The 21,019-nt window shown below is 48.9% G+C and overlaps 1 protein-coding gene across 2 annotated transcripts in view; it reads left to right on the top strand.

Annotated features, from left to right (window-relative positions):
- Positions 1 to 18,533, top strand: part of CTDSPL (CTD small phosphatase like) — a 126,905-nt gene extending 108,372 nt beyond the window's left edge. For both annotated transcript variants that reach the window (XM_035278484.3, XM_035278485.3), the window contains 4 exons: positions 684 to 740; positions 4,253 to 4,345; positions 8,930 to 9,115; positions 14,812 to 18,533. In XM_035278484.3, coding sequence (XP_035134375.1) covers positions 684 to 740; positions 4,253 to 4,345; positions 8,930 to 9,115; positions 14,812 to 14,937 — 462 coding nt within the window. In that variant the 3' untranslated portion in view covers positions 14,938 to 18,533. The remainder of the gene's footprint in view (positions 1 to 683; positions 741 to 4,252; positions 4,346 to 8,929; positions 9,116 to 14,811) is intronic.
- Positions 18,534 to 21,019: the final 2,486 nt, after the last annotated feature.

Here is a 21,019-nt window from a genome sequence, read left to right on the forward strand (position 1 = left end):
TGGCTCTCCACCCCCACCCAAGGCAGGAGCTGCTCCCAGGCTACCTGGGAGGGCCTGAAATCACTGATTCTCAGGATTGGTTGGGGCCATGGGCATGCATCAGACCCATCACAATAGCTAAGGAAGAGAGGAGAAACAGGTTCAGGGGAGAAGAGCCTGCCCCAGGGTGTGGCCTGTGGCCTCTGACTTTACCCCCACATGGCTTTGGCACTTTGAGTCCATGTGGCCAGCATCAGCTGAGCAGCCCATCACAGGAAAACTGTGGGTCCAAGTACAGTTTCCCTCTAGCAGCACTGTCCTCTGAGCCCATCAGGCGCTCAGCTCCTCCCTCTGGTGGCTAGCGGTGGTTCCCTATCACCCCAGCAGGACTCGGGGCAAGAGCTGGAGTTTTCAGCAGCCCCATGCTCTAGCCAAGCAGTGCCGTACATTTTGGTTGAGGCCAGGCAGATGATACTGGATCAAGAAGCTGAAAATGTAATGACATTCAGAATGGAAAATAATGTGCTTTCCTGCTTGTGCTTATTTTAAGGAACCTAAGGCATGCTTCAGCATCCTCCTCCTGAACTGTTTTTTCCAATAACCAAAACATTTGTCCAGACAAGCTTTTTTCTTGCTAAAATTTCCAGGGTTTTTTTTTTTTTTGTTCTCTCAGACGTATTGATTATCGTCTCTTTTCTCTCTAGCCTATTAGTAATGCCGATTTTATTGTTCCGGTTGAAATCGATGGAACTATACATCAGGTAAGAAATCGACACTAAATATGTGATTGAGTAATCAATCACATATCGTATGAACTTTATTTCTAAATTCTCGTTTCAGTAATAATTACTGAATCAAAAGGAAGCATACTGTAATAAATACAGGAATAAAATAAAATAAATATTTATAAATACAGGAAAAAAATAAAAGAAAGTAAATATTTATTACAGCATACCGTAATAAGTAAAACAGGATGTTTTTCTGCTTTTTTTCACTCCAGTGAATTTATTTTATACTGAGATTATAAGGAAAACGGTAGTCGTAAATATTAGGTGCGGTTACAAGTTCAAACAGTCCTTTGATTTGAAGCAGGCTTTCAGAAGTTTCCATATCCCCACTGGCCTAGCTTGGTGGTCTAACTAACTTCCTCATGTAATTGCTTTCGGCTACTTTCCTAGCAGGCCACAGGAAAATGCCACAAGTCACCCACTTATGGTGGATTCTCGGGAAGAAGTGTCCATTTTCAATGCCAGCTGCGCCAGACTGATCTTATCATTCCTGCATCGTTTTCTCCAGTGAATCTTTAGCAAATACCCAGCCCAAAAGAAAAAGGGGGGAGGGTGTGAGTTTTCGGATCTGCAGGCTGCTATGAATAAAGATGTCGTAGTCGGTTGGCATGCGTCTTCGTTGCTTCTGATTTTTTTCCCTTATCTGCATAAAGCTCTTCCGGAAATAGCTTCATTTATGAACGAATTGGAAACGTTGTAGGAAAACTAGCCTTAGAGGTTGAAGCCGGGGAGCTTTTGTCAGGTTTTCCACAGGGATCATCTAACCATCTTCCTTGTCAAGTCTAAGGTCTTAAAGGGAGAATATCTGGCCTGATAGCTCAGGAAGGCAACTTTCTTGCTACGAGTGACAACAGGATGTCTTTTCCTAGCACTGTCAGTAGTCTTTGGTTCTTAAGTGCAAGGTGTCAGAACTTGTGAAGGCTTGGGAATCAGCTGGTCTAGCCGCCTCATTGTCTAGTTGGAGAAACTGAGGCTCCGCCAGGGAAGGGATTGGTTCAGGGTCGTACAATGGGAAGAATTGAAATGAAAATTCCAGTCTCCTGCCTCCTGGCCCAGGTCTCTTTTCCTGATACTCAAGTCCCTTTTCTCCCATGTCCTTGCTTTCTTGCTTATTCTCCAGGATGTCCTGCCAGGAAATAGTCCCTGGGAGAGGTAGCTTTTTCCCTAGTGTTTCCACACTTCATGCTTTTAAAAGCCATCACAGAGCCAAAACGACAGGCACTTGGGCATTTAACATTTTCAAAATCATCAACTGAATTAACTCAGCATCTGAGAAGCAGTTAAGGCTTCTGCATGGATCATCTTGGCTTGTGTTACATAGTGCTCATGATGAGACAAAGGAGAGGCTGCCCAATGGCATGGCAAGAATTAGGAGAGAAATGAATCCTTCGTACCATGTGACTGTAAGCGTGACCGGCCTGCCCGCTGCTGACCCATTCTTGCAGGGGCCACTGTAGCTCCTCCATCTTGCCTGTGCTGTGATACCACAAGGTCCCAGGGCTGGGGTCAGAAATTCTCTCCTGAGGGAATGAAGCCACAGGCGCCAAGGGCAGGAGGACCAAAGCCCTGGCGAAGGCCGTGGCCTCGTTCAAGTAATCCAGGATAGGCTGTGCAGGTCCCAATGGGCCTATTCTTGGTTACTTGCACGGGGACGCGGGCCTGGACGCCGGCATCCGGGCTCAGGACTCCCCCTCTCTGCCAGAGGCACCAACGCCAGAGTTCCCAAATCAGTCTCCTGCCCTTTGCATGTAGCAAAGCTTCCTTTCCAAGCAGGACTCCCAGAGAGACTGAGGACCACAGGCCACACCCATTTGCTGGCAACAAGGAATCTTGTGGACAGAGTGGGAATCTGGAGCTGTTGCAGCCACAGGCCCTGCCCTCAGTGCTACCCCAGCCTCCCAGATCCTCAGAGCTGTGTTGACACCTACTCTGTGACACCCTGTTCCTCCAGACCCCTGTCCACCTCCTTCTTTCAGTCACCCATAAGTTTCCCACTGATTCCTGGTCCTCTTGAGCTCCTGCTTCTGACACCTTGAAAATGACAGCATGTGGGGCACAGGCCCCATCTCCCCTCTGCTCCTCCTGCCATTCTAACCTGCTCCATCCGCCATTCAAGGCCCTAACGTGCCCACCATGACCTGCCTCTCACTTCATCTTCAGCCACGTCCTGCTCCCGCTTCTCTCACTGCCTCTGCCGGCTGGGCATGCGGCCTGGCTGCTCTCTAACATCCCAAGTAATCTCAGGCTTTGGGTTTCGTGCTCCTACGGTTTTCCTCTGCCTGGAAGCTCCCTTCTTCTCATCCTTATTGGCCTGGTGAACGGCCATATGTTATCTTCCATGATCCCCTCTCCTTGTGAGGGGAGTTAATTGTCCTTAATGTATCCCTCTACTACGATTTTCATTATACCGTGTTTATCTGTTTATGTTTTTGCACGTATCTTCTCTAGAATGTGAGCTCTTCAAGGACAAGGCCTGTGTTTTATTCATCTTTGCAACTGCATCAGGCTGAGCTCAGAGCTGGGGCTCAGTAAATAATGTTGAATTGAGTTTTAAAGAGTTTGATTTATTTTAGTGCAGTGGCTAATTTCAAACCGAATTTATTCAAGTTTGAATTCGTTCTTCCCTCCTCCCACTTCCTCTGTGTTCTCTCACCAGCTTCGCCTTCTCTCCCATCTCCCTTGTTTCCCCAGATTCATTCAGGCACCCTGATCAGGAGCCTATGTATGGTCTGAAGCCTGGCCTCACTTCTCCCCGCTGGCCTGGCCTGGTCGAAAGGATACACAGAGTACAGCCATAGAAAAGGCTACTCTTTGCACCTCTCTGCTCAGAGACACCTCCTGATGGATTATTTTTGAGGTCCAAGAATAGGATGGATTCACATCCCCTGAAACGTACCAAGCCTAACCTTTATGGTGGCACAGAGACAGCTTCCCAAGCTGACAAGAAAGCCTCTTCTTGCAGCTTTGCTGGACCTGTGCGTCAACCCCAGGCCTTCCTAGTGAGGGGGATGCCCATCCAGGACAGGAGGTGGCAACCAGAGTAATTCCAGACCTGCTGGGCAGTAGGCTGGGCCTGAACCTCTTAAAGGACAACACCGAGAGTGTGGCCTGTGCCCACATGGGTTCCAACCCTCAGCTGGTGCTGAGAAACACACATGAAATGAATGAATCATTCCACACAAACATGGTACAATCCTTCCACTTGCTGGCCCTGGATACCCCCAGGAGCCTCCACACCGTGGTCAGCTTCTCGTTTTCCCTTAGGAAGGGCGTCTGCAGTGAACTCAGCTCTGGAGTCCCGTCTGAGGAGCGCCACGTTTGACTCCATAGCCCCTCAATGGTCTGGGCCTCTGCCTGCTGTGCATAGGCCTGGGGGAGGGAGGCAGGAACCTTTGTAGCAATTCTTCCTACAGTGGGCATTTGGGCCCTGGGCCATCCCCAGCAACTGCCACATCTGACCAGCCTGCTGTCTCCTGCCATTGCAGGTGTATGTGCTGAAGCGGCCACATGTGGACGAGTTCCTCCAGAGGATGGGGCAGCTTTTTGAATGTGTGCTTTTTACCGCCAGCTTGGCCAAGGTGAGTCCTGCTTCCCAGCCCCACACTCCCAGCCCCTCCACCCCTACCCCCAATCTGTCAAGCAGCCCTTTGTTTTGGTGGGGGAAGCTATTTCTATGGTGACAGGTTCCCACCCCAGATGGGATGGATGCAGGCCATGTGCATGGTGCCAGCCTGAAAGGCTTCTGGGTTACCATGGTGACAGGGAGCACTTTAGAACAAATGCTCCATGAAGTTGCTGTCTGCAGCCACCTGAAGCTGAGTGTCCACAGTCCAGGGAATCACAAACAGGTCCAGTGTAACAGACAAAGGATGGTGTACCCCTCAGCCACTGACTGTTGACCAAAGGCTAGAGGCCCCTGTATCCTTGGGTTTTGCTTTCACAGATTTGAGGGAGAAGCAAGTGAGAGATAAATGTTGGAGATTCACCTACATGCATGGGCTGAATGAGAGTTCCAACTGACCTAGTGAGCTGTGTGGTCTGAGGCTCGTTACTTCTCATGTGGGTTTCTTCCATAAATTGGAGATAATTCCATCTACCCTGCGGCTAGATCACATGAAATGACAGATGTCAAGGACTTAGCACGGTGTCTGACTCACACGCAGCTAGTCTTCATTGAGCACTTGCTGTGTCCCACATACTGTGCTGGGCATTGTCACATGTAAGCACTCCTCATGTTCACTGTTTTCTGTTATAATTATTGATGATGATAGGCCGGGCATGGTGGCTCACGCCTGTAATCCCAGCACTTCGGGAGACCAAGGAGGGCGAGGTCAGGAGTGCAAGACCAGCCTGTCCAACATGGTGAAACCCCATCTCTAATCAAAATACAAAAATTAGCTGGGCATGGTGGCAGGCACCTGTAATCCCAGCTACTGGGAGGCTGAGGCAGGAGAATTACTTGAACCCAGAAGGCAGAGGTTGCAGTGAGCTGGGATTACACCACTGCGCTCCCCCCTGGGCAACAGAATGAGAGTCCGTCTCAAAAATATATATACATATATTTACTGATGATAAAAATCATTGAGACACGTCCTGACCCTAAAGCATGGTATGAATCTGACCTCACATCTATCTAAACTGGCTCCGACCAAACAGAATGGTTTCTTTGTCCTCTCCACTGTTTAAGGAAACTAGCATGTTCCCAAGCCTCCCAGTGTGGTTTGCTGTCCCCTTCACAGGTGTGGCAAGGTGCCCGTGCTGTGTGGGGCAGGCAGGGTTGGCCTCGGCCATTTCCCACACCTGACTCTGATGGGGCTGACACCAGCCATCTGTTGGTAGCACCTCAGTTGTCCCCATGGGCATCTCAGGGACCCGGAGTGGTCCCAAAGATGAGTTTCCTGGGGCCCACGCTGACAATTTGCGTGTCTCCAGAACATTACACCGTAGCTTCCTCTGCCACATCCTGCTTCTGGATGGTGCCCTGGTACCCACACTACCTTCTCTTCCTCTGCATGTTCCACTGCTTTGCTGGCCTGGCCATTGCTGGTTGGGTCCATCTCTGTGATGACCGAGGGGAGGGAGAGCCCCACTTGCACAAATGCTGCCAGACTCACCACCAGGCCTGAGAGCATGAGCCAGTGGAGCGGGATTCAAGATCCTTGTCCTTATTTTTGCATGTCAAGAAGAGAACAAGGCCTCAGGGAAAATATAATCTTCCCAGTGGGTAATCTTTCAGATGAGTGGTACCAAGACGAATTGTTATCTGTAGCAGCAGTGGTTCTTCCAACGGTGTTCTGGGATGCTGAAGAGCCTAAAGTGATAACCAAAGAAATCAGCAGGAAGATTGCACCAGTTGCAGCAAAGTGAGAGTTGTTTTTTATTTGGGAAAATCGAAAACACTCTTCCTTGGCACCGTCCCCAGCATTTGCTAAAACATCCTTGTTCAGTTTCTCTTCCTGGACGGCTCGCACCTGCCCCTCCATCTGTCTCTTCAGCCCTTCTCTTGCCGCTACCCCAGCCTAGCTGAGCCAAACCAGCTTCCCAGTGCAGACTTCCACGCTCTTTCCTCCCTGATGTGCATGTCCTGCTGATGGGTGGTCATGCCGCCGTCCTTGGCTCTGGGCTCAGCTCCCAGCCAGCAGTAGTGGTGCAGTGGACCTCCTTGCCTGCTGCCAAGGGGCCAGCACAAACCTCAAGCTGACTGTCATAGCCTTTCAGTATCTGCTGCTTTGTCATTCCTTCCTTCATTCACCCAGCAAATATTTACTTAGTACCTATTATGTATGAGGCACAGCACTATATACTAAGCATATAGCAGAGAAGAAAAGAGACAAAGTCCCTGCCCTTGTGAAGCTTACATTCTTCACATTCATCCTCTAAGGCCTGAAGGCCTCAGACACTTTCTTGAAAGATAGGTGCTACCACAGGTGTTCATGATTATGAGGAAATGGATCATCTTATTCCATTTAGAGCAAGCTTGTCTAGCCTGTGACCCACAGACCGCGTGCGGCCCAGGACAGCTTTAAATGTGGCCACACGCACATATACACCATGGAATATTATGCAGCCATCAAAAACGATGAGTTCGTGTCCTTTGTAGGGACATGGATGAACCTGGAGACCATCATTCTCAGCAAACTGACATAAGAACAGAAAATGAAATACCACATGTTCTCACTCATAGGCGGGTGTTGAACAATGAGAACACATGGACACAGGGAGGGGAGCACTACACACTGGGGTCTGTTGGGGGGAATAGGGGAGGGACAGCCGGGGGTGGGGAGTTGGGGAGAGATAGCATGGGGAGAAATGCCAGATATAGGTGAAGGGGAGGAAGGCAACAAATCACACTGCCACGTGTGTACCTATGCAACTATCTTGCATGTTCTTCACATGTACCCCAAAACCTAAAATGCAATTTAAAAAAATAAATAAATAAAAAATTTAAAATAAATGTGGCCACACACATATTTGTAAACTTTCTTTAAACATTTAGGAGATTTTTTTGCAATTTTTTAAAAGGCTCATCAGCTATTGTTAGTGGTAGTGTATTTTGTGTGGCCCAAAACAATTCTTCTTCCAGGTAGCCCAGGGAAGCTGAAAGACTGGACACCCCTGATCTGCAGTCGGCTGCCTACAGCCCACCCACATGGCCCCTGGCTAGCCTCACCAGCAGATAACTGTAGCGCCCCAAGCTCTCACCTCCCTTGGCCAATAGAAAACACAGCTGCTCCTGGACTCTGCATCCTACAGGATGTCCTTGGAGAGGAGAGGACATTCCCAGGGAATCACAGCTGCTGCCTGCAGCCCACGTCCCACAGCTGTGCTGGCACTTGCTCTGTACTCCAAGCTGCTCTGCACTCCACTGCTGGCATTCCCAGCACCACCAGCCGTAGGTGCTCTCTGCCTCCCTGGCAGAGTCACTGGGCCCCAGCTGATACCTGGTCGTACCCCTCACTTGGTCTTGGTGCAGAGGCCTAGCTTCATGTCAGGCTTGAAAACTGCTCCTCTTTCTTCCAGGCCCAGCCAATCAGTGTGGCCCACTCTTTTAGGTATCTTCAGTTATGAGGATTTTCTCAGAAGCCCCTTTATTTCTTTATCCAAGCCTGCTTTGGGGGAAAATTCCCTAGGACATGAGAGAGGGCCAGACAGGATGAACTCCAACTGTGAGCTGGGCCCAAACTCCCTTCCAGCTCCTGGGCTTCAAGATAGTGGATGGGCATCCACGGGGGTGGGCAGCTGGGCACCAACCTGTCACTCCAGGGCTGGTCTGGCCCAAGTGCCCAGAGGACCACTAGGGGGCAGTGTCATGCCATTCAAGACACATTGGAGCCAGCTCATTGATTCCAGGTGAAATTCATGTTTACCGAGCCCCTCTTGTGGTAGGTGCTTTGGGAGGTGCTAGGGATGTGGTGGTGGGGATGTTTCAGGCCTGGACCTGACAAGTGGACAGGAACTCAAGCAATCCCACGCGGTACCCCACTCTGTGAGGGAAACGATCCAGAAAGGAAGATAGAGGTGGCTCTAGATGGAGAGGAAGTCAAGACCTGAAAAACGAGGAGATAGAGGCTCTGCAAGGAGCTGGGGAGAGCACATGTGCAGAGGGAACACTGGTCCAAAGGTCCTGACCCTGCCCAAAACCAGTGTGGCTCCAGATGGAGATCATTCAGCTGTGGTCGTGTGGGACACGGCAGTGAGGGACATGGGCCTTACTCCAAGTGCAGCGTGTAGACAGTGGAGAGTTTTCAGCAGAGGAGTGACACGGTCACACATATGTTTTCTGTCCGCCACTCTGACGGCTTCTAGGTGAATGGGCTAGAAAGGAGGCCCTATAAAAAAGACAGCTTTTTCACGAGGCTCAGTTATTTCAGGCCAGAGATTAGAGGCCTGGGCTAAGGGCAGTGACAATATAAATAGAGAGATGCAAATGGAGTCATGCTATTTTTGGAGCTAAAACTGACCATTTCTGGTGGGTTGGATGTAAGAGAAATGGAAGAACCCAGTGCCATCTTATGTACACAGAGAGGAAAATGACCGGGATCCTAACACATCTTATTACTAAATCCCCTTTTTAAGAAAAGTAATCTGGATCTTGCTGCAGCAGGTCAGGGTTTGGGGGCTCTTTTAAGCACCCAGGCTTCATCGTGACACCTCTTTTCCAGTATGCAGACCCTGTGGCTGACCTTCTAGACCGCTGGGGTGTGTTCCGGGCCCGGCTCTTCAGAGAATCATGTGTTTTTCACCGTGGGAACTACGTGAAGGACCTGAGTCGCCTTGGGCGGGAGCTGAGCAAAGTGATCATTGTCGACAATTCCCCTGCCTCGTATATCTTCCATCCTGAGAACGCAGTAAGTGGCCCCAAAGGAAGAAAATATCGAGCTCCGTCTGAGCCCTCTGTCTTGCCAGGCAGGCACCACTTTTGAGCACCTACACGAGAAGGTCTCTGGGCCTTTTCCTGATGAAATCCCAGCTTTGCCATTTAGCAGTTGCACTGACTGCTAAATTGACCAAGTTATTTAACCTCACTGAGCCTCTGTTGCCTCATCCGTCAAATGGGTATTATAGGAATGCTGATCTCATAGACTCACTGGAGGATACAGTGTGGCAATGTGTGAAAAGCACTTAGAATAGTGCTTGCGACTGGGAAATGCACAATAAGCCTGTATCGTCTCAGCGACAGTTTTAGTATTGTTACTGACACGAGTTCTGTTGGCATTAACCTCCTGGAGCCAGTTACTGCCTAGGACTTCATGCCCCCTGTAGACTAAGGAGGCCTGGGTAATCTCTTTAACAGACGTATTTTTTTAAGAATAAATAGGCTAGGCGTAGTGGCTCACACCTGTAATCCTAGCACTTCGGGAGGCCAAGGTGGGGGTGGATCACAAGGTCAGGAAATCGACACTATCCTGGCCAAGATGATGAAACCCATCTCTGCTAAAATACAAAATATTACAGTGGTGCGCACCTGTAGTACCAGCTTCTCGGGAGGCTGAGACGGGAATCACTTGAACCGGGAAGGCGGAGGTTGCAGTGAGCTGAGATTGTGCAACTGCACTTCCGCCTGGTGATAGAGAGAGACTCTGTCTTAAAAAAAAAAAAAAAAGAATAAAACACTTCAATAAGATCTTCAAATAAGAGTGCCAAGCCTTGCCACCTCATCATGATGTCAAAAAAACACCCACTGGGAACATTTCCTACAGAAAGCTCCCTGAAGCATGGCGGCTCTCGGTGTCTGCTCCCTGGGTGCAGCACAACTCTCAGGGCAAGGGGGACTGCCTTCCCTCCTGCTGCCCAACACTTCCAGGGGAAGAGAAGCCAACCAGCATTCCTGGTGACTGCTGAACCGTATCACCGCCACGCCAGGCAGGTTTCCCTGGAGAGGATGCCTCCTCTCAAGCACAGGCTCTCAAATTGCACATACGCCTGCAAAAGTCCTTTCCTTCAGTCCAGAACTCCGTAGTCCCACTTGCAATACCCCCCAACCAAAAGAAAAAATTCAAACTCAATTCACTTGGCTATGTGGAATCATTATTTGCATAAACACGCCAAATGTATTTATATGTAAATATGTTCATTTTACTGAGTAAATCAAATTCAACATAATATATTTGAATATATTTGGTAATGTGTCTGTAACAGATAAGGACTTCTTTTCAATATAGTCACCAGTCATGATCAAATCTGACAAAGTAACAGTTTCTGACCTTGTCTAATGTCCAGACTATTCACATTGCCCCTGTCCTCTCCAAGTGTTTTCATGCATTTGGATTCTTTCAGTCGGGATCAAAACGATTCGTGCATTGCTTTGGTTACTATGTCTCTTCATTCTTTGGTAATCTTAACATTTCTCCCTTTCCTCCCCTTTTCTCTTTTATACCATGTATTTGTTGAAGAAGCCCTGGGGTTCTGTCTTGTAGAAATGGCCTGCATTCTGGATTTGTCCGGTTGCTGCCTTGTGATGATGTTTAATATGTTTTTATATCCACCTTAGAGCTCTACTGTTTGATTAGATTAGATTTTTTTTTTTTTTTTTTTTTTTGCAAGAATATATCATAGAGGTCAGATGCAATGGCTCACACCTATAATCCCAGCACTTTGGGAGGCTAAGGCAAGTGATCACTTGGGCCCTGGAGTCTGAGATCAACCTGGGCAACATGGGAAGACCCGGGCTCTACAATTAAAAAAAAAAAAAAAATAGCCAGTGTGATGGTACACACCTGTGTTCCAGCTACTTGGGAGGCTGAGGTGGGAGGATCTCTTGAGCCCAGGAGATTGAACCTTCAGTGAACCATGTTCATGCCACTGCACTTCAGCCTGAGTGACAGAGCAAGACCCTATCTCAAAAAAAAAGAAAGAAGGAAAAAGAAGGCATACCAGGAGGCATATAATGTCAGGTTGTCCCACTTTTAAAGATTTAAAACTGATCGTTGGGTTCCGGTGTAGTCAGCCTGATCCATCTGTTAAAAATTCCCCGTGAACCTCTCACCTCATCATTTTAGCCGTTGTTGGTGATTATTGTCTAACCCACTGTTTCATGAGGACCTGCGAAATGGCCATTTCTATTTTCAGGCTAATGAGTTGGTGCTCTAGCAGCCTCCAAAAGTGGCCAATAAATTTTTTTAGCATCATCATGAACTCATGGATTTGTTGTAGTTTCAGTCCATTTATTATTCTTTCGCATGCTCAAATTTTCACCTTTAAATAACAAGTCTTTGATGTAGGTTGGGTATTCTTTATCAAAAATGCTTGGCACCAGAGTGTTTTGGATTTTGGATTTTTTAGGATTTTGGAATGTTTGCATAAACAGAATTGGATATCTTGGGGTTGGAACCAAGTCTAAACATTAAATTCATTTCTGTTTCATGTACAGCTTATGCACATAACCTAAGGGTAATTTTATACAGTACTTTTGATAACTTGGGGACACTAAGCAACCCGTGTGTCCTGTGCCTGCATTTTCACTACTACCCAGCACATGAGGTCAGGTGTGGAATTTTCCACTTGTGGTGCCATCTCAGTGCTCAGAACATTTCGGATTTTGGGGCATTTCATAATTCAGATTTTTCAGATTAGAGATGCTCAACCTGTAGCTTCCTTGCTTTCTGGAACAACAGAATGTTCCAGGCTCATCATGAACACGTCCTGCCTCAGCCCTGCAACCAGCCATTTTTGTATGATACCTGGTTCCTATTAGTGGAAGTGGTATTTAGAGACCACAGTTGAGGTGGGTTTTCACTGCAACTGGGATGTACTTTACCTCCAGCCCATACTGCAGGGCAGAGCTAAAAATGACATATTTTTAGAAAGAAAACCAAATCCTAAGTTCATACTGGTTTTTCCAGTTCAGCATTAAGTTTCCTTTTTTTTTTTTTTGAGACGGAGTTTCGCTCTTGTTACCCAGGCTGGAGTGCAATGGTGCGATCTCGGATCACCGCAACCTCCGCCTCCTGGGTTCAGGCAATTCTCCTGCCTCAGCCTCCTGAGTAGCTGGGATTACAGGCACGTGCCACCAAGCCCAGCTAATTTTTTGTATTTTTAGTAGAAACAGGGTTTCACCATGTTGACCAGGATGGTCTCGATCTCTTGACCTCGTGATCCACCCGCCTTGGCCTCCCAAAGTGCTGGGATTACAGGCTTGAGCCACCACGCCAGGCCAGCGTTAAGTTTTCATGTAACTTCTTTGCTTCTTTGTTGTTGTTTTGAGACGGAGTCTCACCCTCTTGCCCAGGCTGGAGTACAGTGGCTCGACCTTGGCTCACTGCAGCCTCTGCCTCCTGGGTTCAGCGATTCTCCTGCTTCAGCCTCCCGAGTAGCTGGGACTATAGGTGCATGCCACCATGCCCGTCTAACTTTTTGTATTTTTGGTAGAGATGAGGTTTCGTCGTCTTAGCCAGGATGGCCTGGATCTCCTGACCTCATGATCCGCCCGCCTTGGCCTCCTGAAGTATGTGAGCCACCGCACCCGGCCTGCTTCTTCGTTTTATATTTGTGTCTCTTTCTCTTATGCCGAAACTCTTGATTTTTAAAGGTACTAACATAATCATATATTTGATTTATTCTATAGTATATGTTTAGTAATTTCAGTAGCAGTACTAAATTATAACTAATAAGAAGACAACCGTATGCAGCTTAGGAATTTGTGGAGAAGTGTACAGTCATAACACCATGTTTTCAAATCGCTTGAATGCCAGGCTTGGTGGCTTACTTGGCTGCCTGCAATCCCAGCACTTTGGGAGGCTCAGGAGGAAGGATTGCTTGAGCTCAGGAGTTTGAAACCAGCCTGAACCCGTCACTACAAAAAACAAACAAACAAACCAAAAGTTGGCCCGGTGTGATGGCTAACACCTATAATCCCAGCACTTTGGGAGGCTGAGGTGGGTAGATCACCTGAGGTCAGGAGTTTGAGACCAGCCTGACCAACATGGTGAAACCCCATGTCTACTAAAATACAAAAATTTGCCAGGCATGGTGGCAGGGGCCTATACTCCCAGGTACTCAGGAGGCTGAGGCAGGAGAATTGCTTGAGCCATTGCTTGAACCTCAGAGGCAGAGTTAGCAGTGAGTCAGGATCGCGCCATTGTATTCCAGCGTGGGCAACAAGAGGGAAACTCCATCCCAGGAAAAAAAAATTAGCCAAGCATGGTGGCACATGCCTATAGTCCCAGCTGCTTGGGAGGCTGAGGTGGAAGGATCACTTGAGCCCAGGAGGTAGAGCTGCTGAGCTATGATTATACCACTGCACCCCAGCCTGCGCAGCAGAGTGTGACCCTGTCTCCCTCTCTCCCTCTCTCTCTCTCTCTCTCTCTCTCTCACACACACACACACACACACCACTTGAAGTAATTATGTGGTTTTGTCACCAATTTTATATATACTTAGAATCACTTTTATTGCTCTTTTCTTAACAATTTAATTGTATTTTAATTATATAACACATTTACATGGTTCCAACATGAAAACCGTCGATAAGGACAGAGAAGCCCATGTTTGTTCTGCCATCTCCTCTACTCTCCCCATCCCCCAGGCGTATCATTTCTTTGTTAACCCTTACTTCAGTGGCACGATCTCGGCTCACCGCAACCTCCACCTCCTGGGTTCAAGTGATTCTTCTGCCTCAGCCTCCCGAGTAGCTGGGACTACAGGCGCATGCCACTACACCTGGCTAATTTTTTGTATTTTTAGTAGAGACGGGGTTTCACCATGTTAGCCAGGATGGTCTCAATCTCCTAACCTCATGATCCGCCCACCTCAGCCTCCCAAAGTGCTGGGATTACAGGCGTGAGCCACCGCGCCCGGCAGACTTTTATTTTCCAGAATTATATAATAAATGTTTATGTTGCTAAGCTATCTTTAGATTTGTAAAAGGGCTACTTGTAAGATTTGTAAAATGTTACTTTTAAACACGTTTGGTTTCTTCAGATTTGTTTTGAAATCTCTTCTTTACCCCTGGCTACCACCTCTCCACACTCCTCTGTCTAAAATTGAGGGAAAATCCTGTCTTCACCAATAGCTTCAGAATGTTCTACAATTTCAGATTTCTACTTTTAACTGATCACTGTTCAGCAAGGGAGGAAACTTGCCACTTCTCTTTGTGATGTCACACAGCACAGTGACCCTAAGCAGAAGCCTTCCTGTGTCCCGGATGTGAGCTCCCTGGTGTCAGTGGTTGGCATGTAACCTCTGGCTCCAAGGGCTCTGAGGTGCAAGGAGCCCATCTGGTGCAGCGGAAGGAGCTTTTTGAAGCTGGCAGGTAGGAAGGCTAGTTCTCATGCACTCTGTGCTCTGGCTGCCTAGGAAAATGAAACAGGCAAATGCACACACACTGGATACATTTAACTTAGCCTCCCTGAGCCGTCTCCCAAGCCATGTGGCTTTGGATTGGTGTCGAGTTGAACAAGGGAAGAAAGAAAATGATGATGATAATGGTGATGACAGCCATTTTCCTAACCAAAGAAAATGCTTCCAGTCTGGGCTCCCAGTTAGGTTAGGAGCAGCCCCAGCCCTCGACACAGCCCTGCTGCCTCCTCCATGCGCTGTCTTCCAGGTGCCTGTGCAGTCCTGGTTCGATGACATGACGGACACGGAGCTGCTGGACCTCATCCCCTTCTTTGAGGGCCTGAGCCGGGAGGATGACGTGTACAGCATGCTGCACAGACTCTGCAACAGGTAGCCCCGGCCTCTGCCTGCCTCCCGCCTGTGCACTCTGGGACCTCTGGCCTCAGTGGACCTGCCTGTCCTCAGCTTCCCGGGAGCTGAAAGTGAGGATGCTCTGTGCTCCAGGCCACAGGGTGAATGTGGCCATGCCTACCTGTTTTTTTTTAAGAACAGAAACAACTATTTTAAAAGAACTCTTTTAACAAATTTCATAAAGGAACATGCATTTTACTGGATTTGCTTTTCTTAAAACATACCAAAAAGAAAAAAACCGAAAAAAGGAAAAAAAAAAAAAAAGCTTAATCTCTATCAGACTTCCTTTCAACCGTCCTCCCTCCCACAGACTACCTGCCCCTTCTGCCCCAGCTCGGAGCGGCTGACCCTCTCCGAGTCTCTCTCCTACGGGATGAAGTGCCTTCGAATGTTATTTTAAGCTGAGAGTTCATTTTTCTACACAACAGATTTCCGGACGCCTTTAGTCTTTTACTGTCTTACATACTATAAGAAGTTGAACATGACAATTTTCTAGAACCTGGTAGCGTGCGTGTGTGTGTGGCGGGGGTTCCTGAGGGAGGGGAGAGAGTCACAGGAGCCTGTCCCCCAACAGGTGTGACTTTGCTCTGATAACCTGTGGCATGCTGCAGGGTCAGGCTCCTGATAGGAGGATGTCATGACCATGTCGCTGTCTCCATTCATTTTTGACCCAGTTTGGAATGTGTCCGCAGTTGTGTGGCTCGACACTTTCAGAAATAGCAGACTCTTTTATATTATCATTTCTGATGGTGACAAGTTTGTCTTGAGGTCCCATTTTCCCCTTGAAAAGTGACATCCTGTCACTTCTGCTCTCACACTACTGCCATACATTTGTGGTCTTTGTTGTTTTGTTATTGTTTGGGTAGAGCAGTTACGAGAAACCCTAAAACCCTTGGATATAAAAGAAGTCTGTTTATTGATTTTTAAGTCTTTCCTTTCCAAAAGCTGGGTACACATGGAGCTGTTTGGGAATTTTCCTTGCTGCTACCGCGCTGCCACCAAATGGAATTGACCAGCGGCTGTTACACTGTTCTTTGCCACTGTGCCTATGCTCAGAATATGCTCACTGCTAAGCTACAAACTCGGACAGGGTCAGAAACAGAGGTGTCCCACCCCATCGCAGCCTGCACCACCTGTATCCCCGTCCTGGCTTTGGCCACTGAAGGGTACAAAGGCCAAAGGGCCACAGCACCGCTTCGGTGTGGCATGAATTTTAAACCAGACAGTATCAGATCCTGTTTGATAAATAAGCTGTGATGTGTGTTCTCTCTTGAGAACCTGTGGCCTCAACCAGCTGCCAAACCGATGTGGCCCACGTCCGTCTCTTGGTCTTCTCCTTAGAAGCACAGCCTATTTCTGAGCCAAGGGCTGGGGAAGCCTGTCTAGATGTGGGACTCATTGCCCCAGACCAGGGAGAGGAAGAGCCCCCCGCTCGGAGCCCAGGCTCTTCGCAGCCATTCCCAGTTTGGTGTTTAAGCAGTGCCATGTTCCTTGCTTGACAACAAGACAGTCTGTAAAGTATTGCTCTTAAAACAATTAGAAAGAAAGAACCCTTTCGTGTTGGTGCCATTGCCTTAGTCCCCTGTGGGTTGGTCTTCAGCCGGAGTTCTGGTGGGAGTGACTGGCGTTAACAAGACTGGAAATCGGGGCTGAAAGTAAAATGTCTTTGTTTTGCTTTCATTCACAAAGTGATGAAGCCAGCTGCCGATCACGCCCTCCCGACAGCACTGTGGTCTGTGGGCTGCTGTGTGAATATTCAGAAGGGAAGTGAGTATACAGGTCTCCCAGCATTCGGAGTGTTCCACACCCAGTAACCCACATGTCGATTCAAACAGAACAGCCCCTTGCTAGGCATTGCCACAGATGATGACAGTTACATGGTAAAACTGCCCGGGCCACAAACCTTTATTTGGAAAAGTAGTCATTAAATGAACCCACTGCCTTAAATGTCTTGAATGTGCAGTCAAGTGTCTGTCGTGTGTTGACATCCACACAGAATTAGGCCCTAATGGGAGCCTTAGACCCTCAACTTTGCCCCCTTCGTTGGTATCACCGGGCCTTATATGGAAGAGGGGGCAGAAAGGATGGAAACCACAAAGTATTTCAGGGGAATCGAACCCAGGAATAGCGCTCCACTTCTGATGATGGAGTGAAGACACTTGGCAGGCTTGAGCCAGACACTTCACCTGGTAGTTCCCGAAACTGTGAGCACCACTGCACTGAGCCAGTGCAGAGCTGTTAGGGACAGGGCCCAGCCCTGCCACCACAGACTCGGACAGTCTCGGACAGTCCCGGGAGGGCCAGCAGGCCCTCTGCGGGTTCTGGAATCTGTGCACCTTATTTGACCACACTCCAAAATTCTGTTTTTATTTTAACCCTTGAATCTGCTTTATGTACATAATCAAAATATCTATATATATATTTTTAATCATCTACATGTAAATGAAGCAATAGAACTCTAACATAAGGCCAAGAAATGAGATGAATGTTTGGGGTTTATGTTTTTTAAGGTAAATACGGGTATTGTTTTTAATTATTACCATATATTAAATTGTGGGCTTCGAACCTAATGAAACCTGTTAGCCACTTCTCCGTGCCATATATTTCCCACGTTACCAAAATACCCCCAACTCCGTAGCCAAAAGAGGACCCTGACCTCCCGAGTCTCCAGGGTCCTTTCTGTACCAGGTTTAAATATGGTCTTCTAGAGATGTATCTTTGGCATTAGGCTCTGGGGCAGGACACCGTGGGTGTGTGGACTCCAGCCCACTCTGATGTTCTGACTTCTCCGGCCAGGCCTCCAGGGGAAGTGTCCAGGCACTCCCGATGTTGTTCATGCTCTGTCTTCCATTTGTTCAGGAATTCTGCGTGTTGGTCTGTGGGTCCATGCATTAGCTGTTTGTAAGCACTGTGGTTTTGCGGACTGAAAAAGGAATGCCGCCTGCCACTGTTGATGGTGAGGAAGCTTCTTTGACGTGGGGCAATTTTGATGAGATGTCTCTGGGGACACCAGGGTGCCCTAATGGATGCTGACTTGTCACGGTTGCAGCATTTGAACTTTTGGTTTAAAAAAAAATCTGTAAGTCTATGACCTGGCACCATTTTACAACCCTGTATTTTTAAAGATGGCTTTCTAATAAAAAAAAAATCTGGAACCACACAGCCCTATGGTCAAACACTCCTACGTTTGTGCCTCTGCTTTCAAAGGTGCTGTGCTGGACAGCTGGCATGCCAGGGTTCGAGAAGAGCAGGGAGTTTGATGTTCTTACAGTTGATTAACTGTGCAAAACTGGCTGGCTGCCTCTGTTCCTACTGTACTGTAAATCTGATCATGTCTGTCCCTGTTCCATTCTCCCAGGAGCTTCTCTGCAGATGACACACCCTCCCCCACCCTGGGTAGTGGAGATGGTGGTGTCTGGGTGGTCCTAGATTTCTGTTGGACATTTGAATGTGATACACAATCCAGCATTACTTGGGAAATGCTACCTGTGTAATGTGCACGTTTCCAGGGGCAAGTATTGTCAATCAAAAGGTTTGCAATGATTTCCTTCCTGCCAAAAATAAACATGTGAAACTGCACTCTCTTGTGGATGGACTGCCTCCCTACCAGCAGCCCCCTCCTCCCTGCCTTCTCTGCCTCCTGCCCCGCCACGTGCCTTCACCTTGGGTCTCCCGGCATCCTCCCTTCTGGGGAACAGGGGTGGATGGGAGCAGGGCTGCACCACCCCAGGAGCCACAGACTGATTTCCTAGCTCCTTCTGGAGCTAGAAAGCCATCCCACCTAAATCGCCTGTCACTCCAAGGATGACTGCTGCTCAGCCCTCTGGCCCCCTCTCTCCACAAGCAGTGTGGCTCACTGTCCTCCCACAAAGATTCCACCCCTCTCAGCAGGCTTAAAAATGCAGCCTGAGAGAACTGGGGCCTCCCACCCCATAAGAGCCACAGGCATTATATGTGGTGCCTAAACCCATACCCATGGGCACAGTGGCTGAGATGATTGCCAGATGAAGCATGGCAAGGAGTCGGAAGATGAGTCAGGATGTGCCAGGCAGTTTCTCACAGGGAGACAATCTGTCGCCAGTGCGCTCAGCCCAGCCCCTCTGTACGTGCAGGCGAGGGAGGCAGTGAGTCCTCCTCGGCTAGGGCCTCCCAGCAGGGACTTGGACATGGCTTTGCCACTCCCAGGACTCCGACTCTTCATAACGATATCTAATTCAGAGAGCACCAGTGTCAGTTTCATCAGGTAAGTCTTATCCCACTTTTGTGGATGAGAAAACAGGCCAGTGAGACAAAGTACTGCAGGCTGCCCCTCACAGACACAGGATTCCGCCAGGCACGTATATTCACTCCAGATAACTCAGGACGCAGCGTGTGTATCAGCCCAGGAGACCTCATGTTTACCCAGAGACAAAATCGCAAATACCCCCCAGCTAAGCCGTTCCTGGTTGTCACTGGAGCAGCTGGCCGACCAGAGAGAAGTCACCGCAGCTTCCTCCCCTGGTTCCAGACTCCTAGGCTGTGTCCTTCGTTCTGCTCCCTAGCCCTCTCTGTCCCTCTCTCACTTTCCCTGGCATCAACCCCATACCACACTTGTTCGCACCCTTGCATACAGGCAACCAGATAAAATGCTAGGACTGTGGCAGTGCCTGAGGCCGAGGTATCCTCATGCATGTCCACTGATCCCTGAAATAAGTGGGAAGCACACACGGGGCGTCAAGAGGGCACTTACCAGGGACTTGGGCATGCCGAGATCTGCCTCTGATGTTTTCTATTTGAGCACATATTATCTGTCTGTATTACAGGACCAAGGAATGGGCAGGAAGCCCAGGAGGGTGGGGAGGAATGGCTGGGAAAAGCCAGCCTGGGGACAGTGGCATATTAGCAGACGAAGTCTGTTTGAGCTTATAGATAAGGAGTGCGTTGAGGGCTTGTGGCCGACTTGTGGCGTAACCTGGATGCTTGCACAGTAAATCTGTGCCAGGGCTGGCTGTGGGTCAGCAGGCTGTTCAAGGCCCAGAGCCACCAACTGGCATGGCCACCAGCCTGGCTTCTGAGAACAGAGGCCATGGGGAGGAAGATATGGCCCCAGAGCTTTCCACCCCAAACCTCCCTTACAGCGCCCTCTGCTGGTGCAGCGGTTCTCAGCTCTGGCTGCACGCTACAATCACCTGGGGGCTCTCAAACATCCGTCCCTCAAGTCCACCCAGACCACTTCCGATCTCTGCAGGTGGGGACCTGTGACATGTTGTTTTGTTTGTTTTCTTTTTGAGACAGAGTTTTGCTCTTGTCTCCCAGGCTGGAGTACAATGGCACAATCTTGGCTCATTGTAACCTCTGCCTCCTGGGTTCAAGCGATTCTCCTGCCTCAGCCTCCCAGGTAGCTGGGGTTACAGGTGCCCACCACCATGCCCAGCTAATTTTTGTATTTTTAATAGAGGTGGTGTTTCACTATGTTGGCCAGGCATGTCTCGAACTCCTGACCTCAGGTGATACACCCACCTCGGCCTTCCAAAGTGCTGGAGTTAAACTTTGGTGACTGGGTGACCACCGTGCCTAGCCCTGTGTCATGTATTTAAGTGCCAAGATGACTGGAAAGACAGCCAGGGCTGAGACCCCTTGCTCTGACTGGCTACAGAGGAAAGGCAAGTCCTCCAAAACTATTCCAGACCTGATACCCAGGTGTGGCAAGGGTCCTGTGGCCAGAACTTTGGGGAAAATGACGTGTTGCTCTACCTAAAAGATCAGCCATATACATGTTCACTGCTAAAAACTTGGAAAATCCAGAAAAGTACAGAGAAAAGCCCACCTGGGCACTGGGAGCCTTTCCTGAGGCAGGAGTGAGGAAGGAGGCCTGATAAGAACCCCACCTGGCTGGCAGCACCTGCTTTCACACAGGTGGGGAGCAGAGTGGAGCCCCCCCACTGTCCACTAGGCATGAACCCCAGCCTTGCACCACCAACCCTCCAACAAGCCAGGGGCTTTCCTGACCCAAGCTGGGTCCTAATGGGTGGGGGTGCTGCTGGGCAGGCCCACAGCAGGCAAGGCAGTGACCTCTTTGCAGGGGC

The sequence above is a fragment of the Callithrix jacchus genome, chromosome 17 (genome assembly GCF_049354715.1).
Source record: "Callithrix jacchus isolate 240 chromosome 17, calJac240_pri, whole genome shotgun sequence".
Lineage (NCBI taxonomy): Eukaryota > Metazoa > Chordata > Mammalia > Primates > Cebidae > Callithrix > Callithrix jacchus.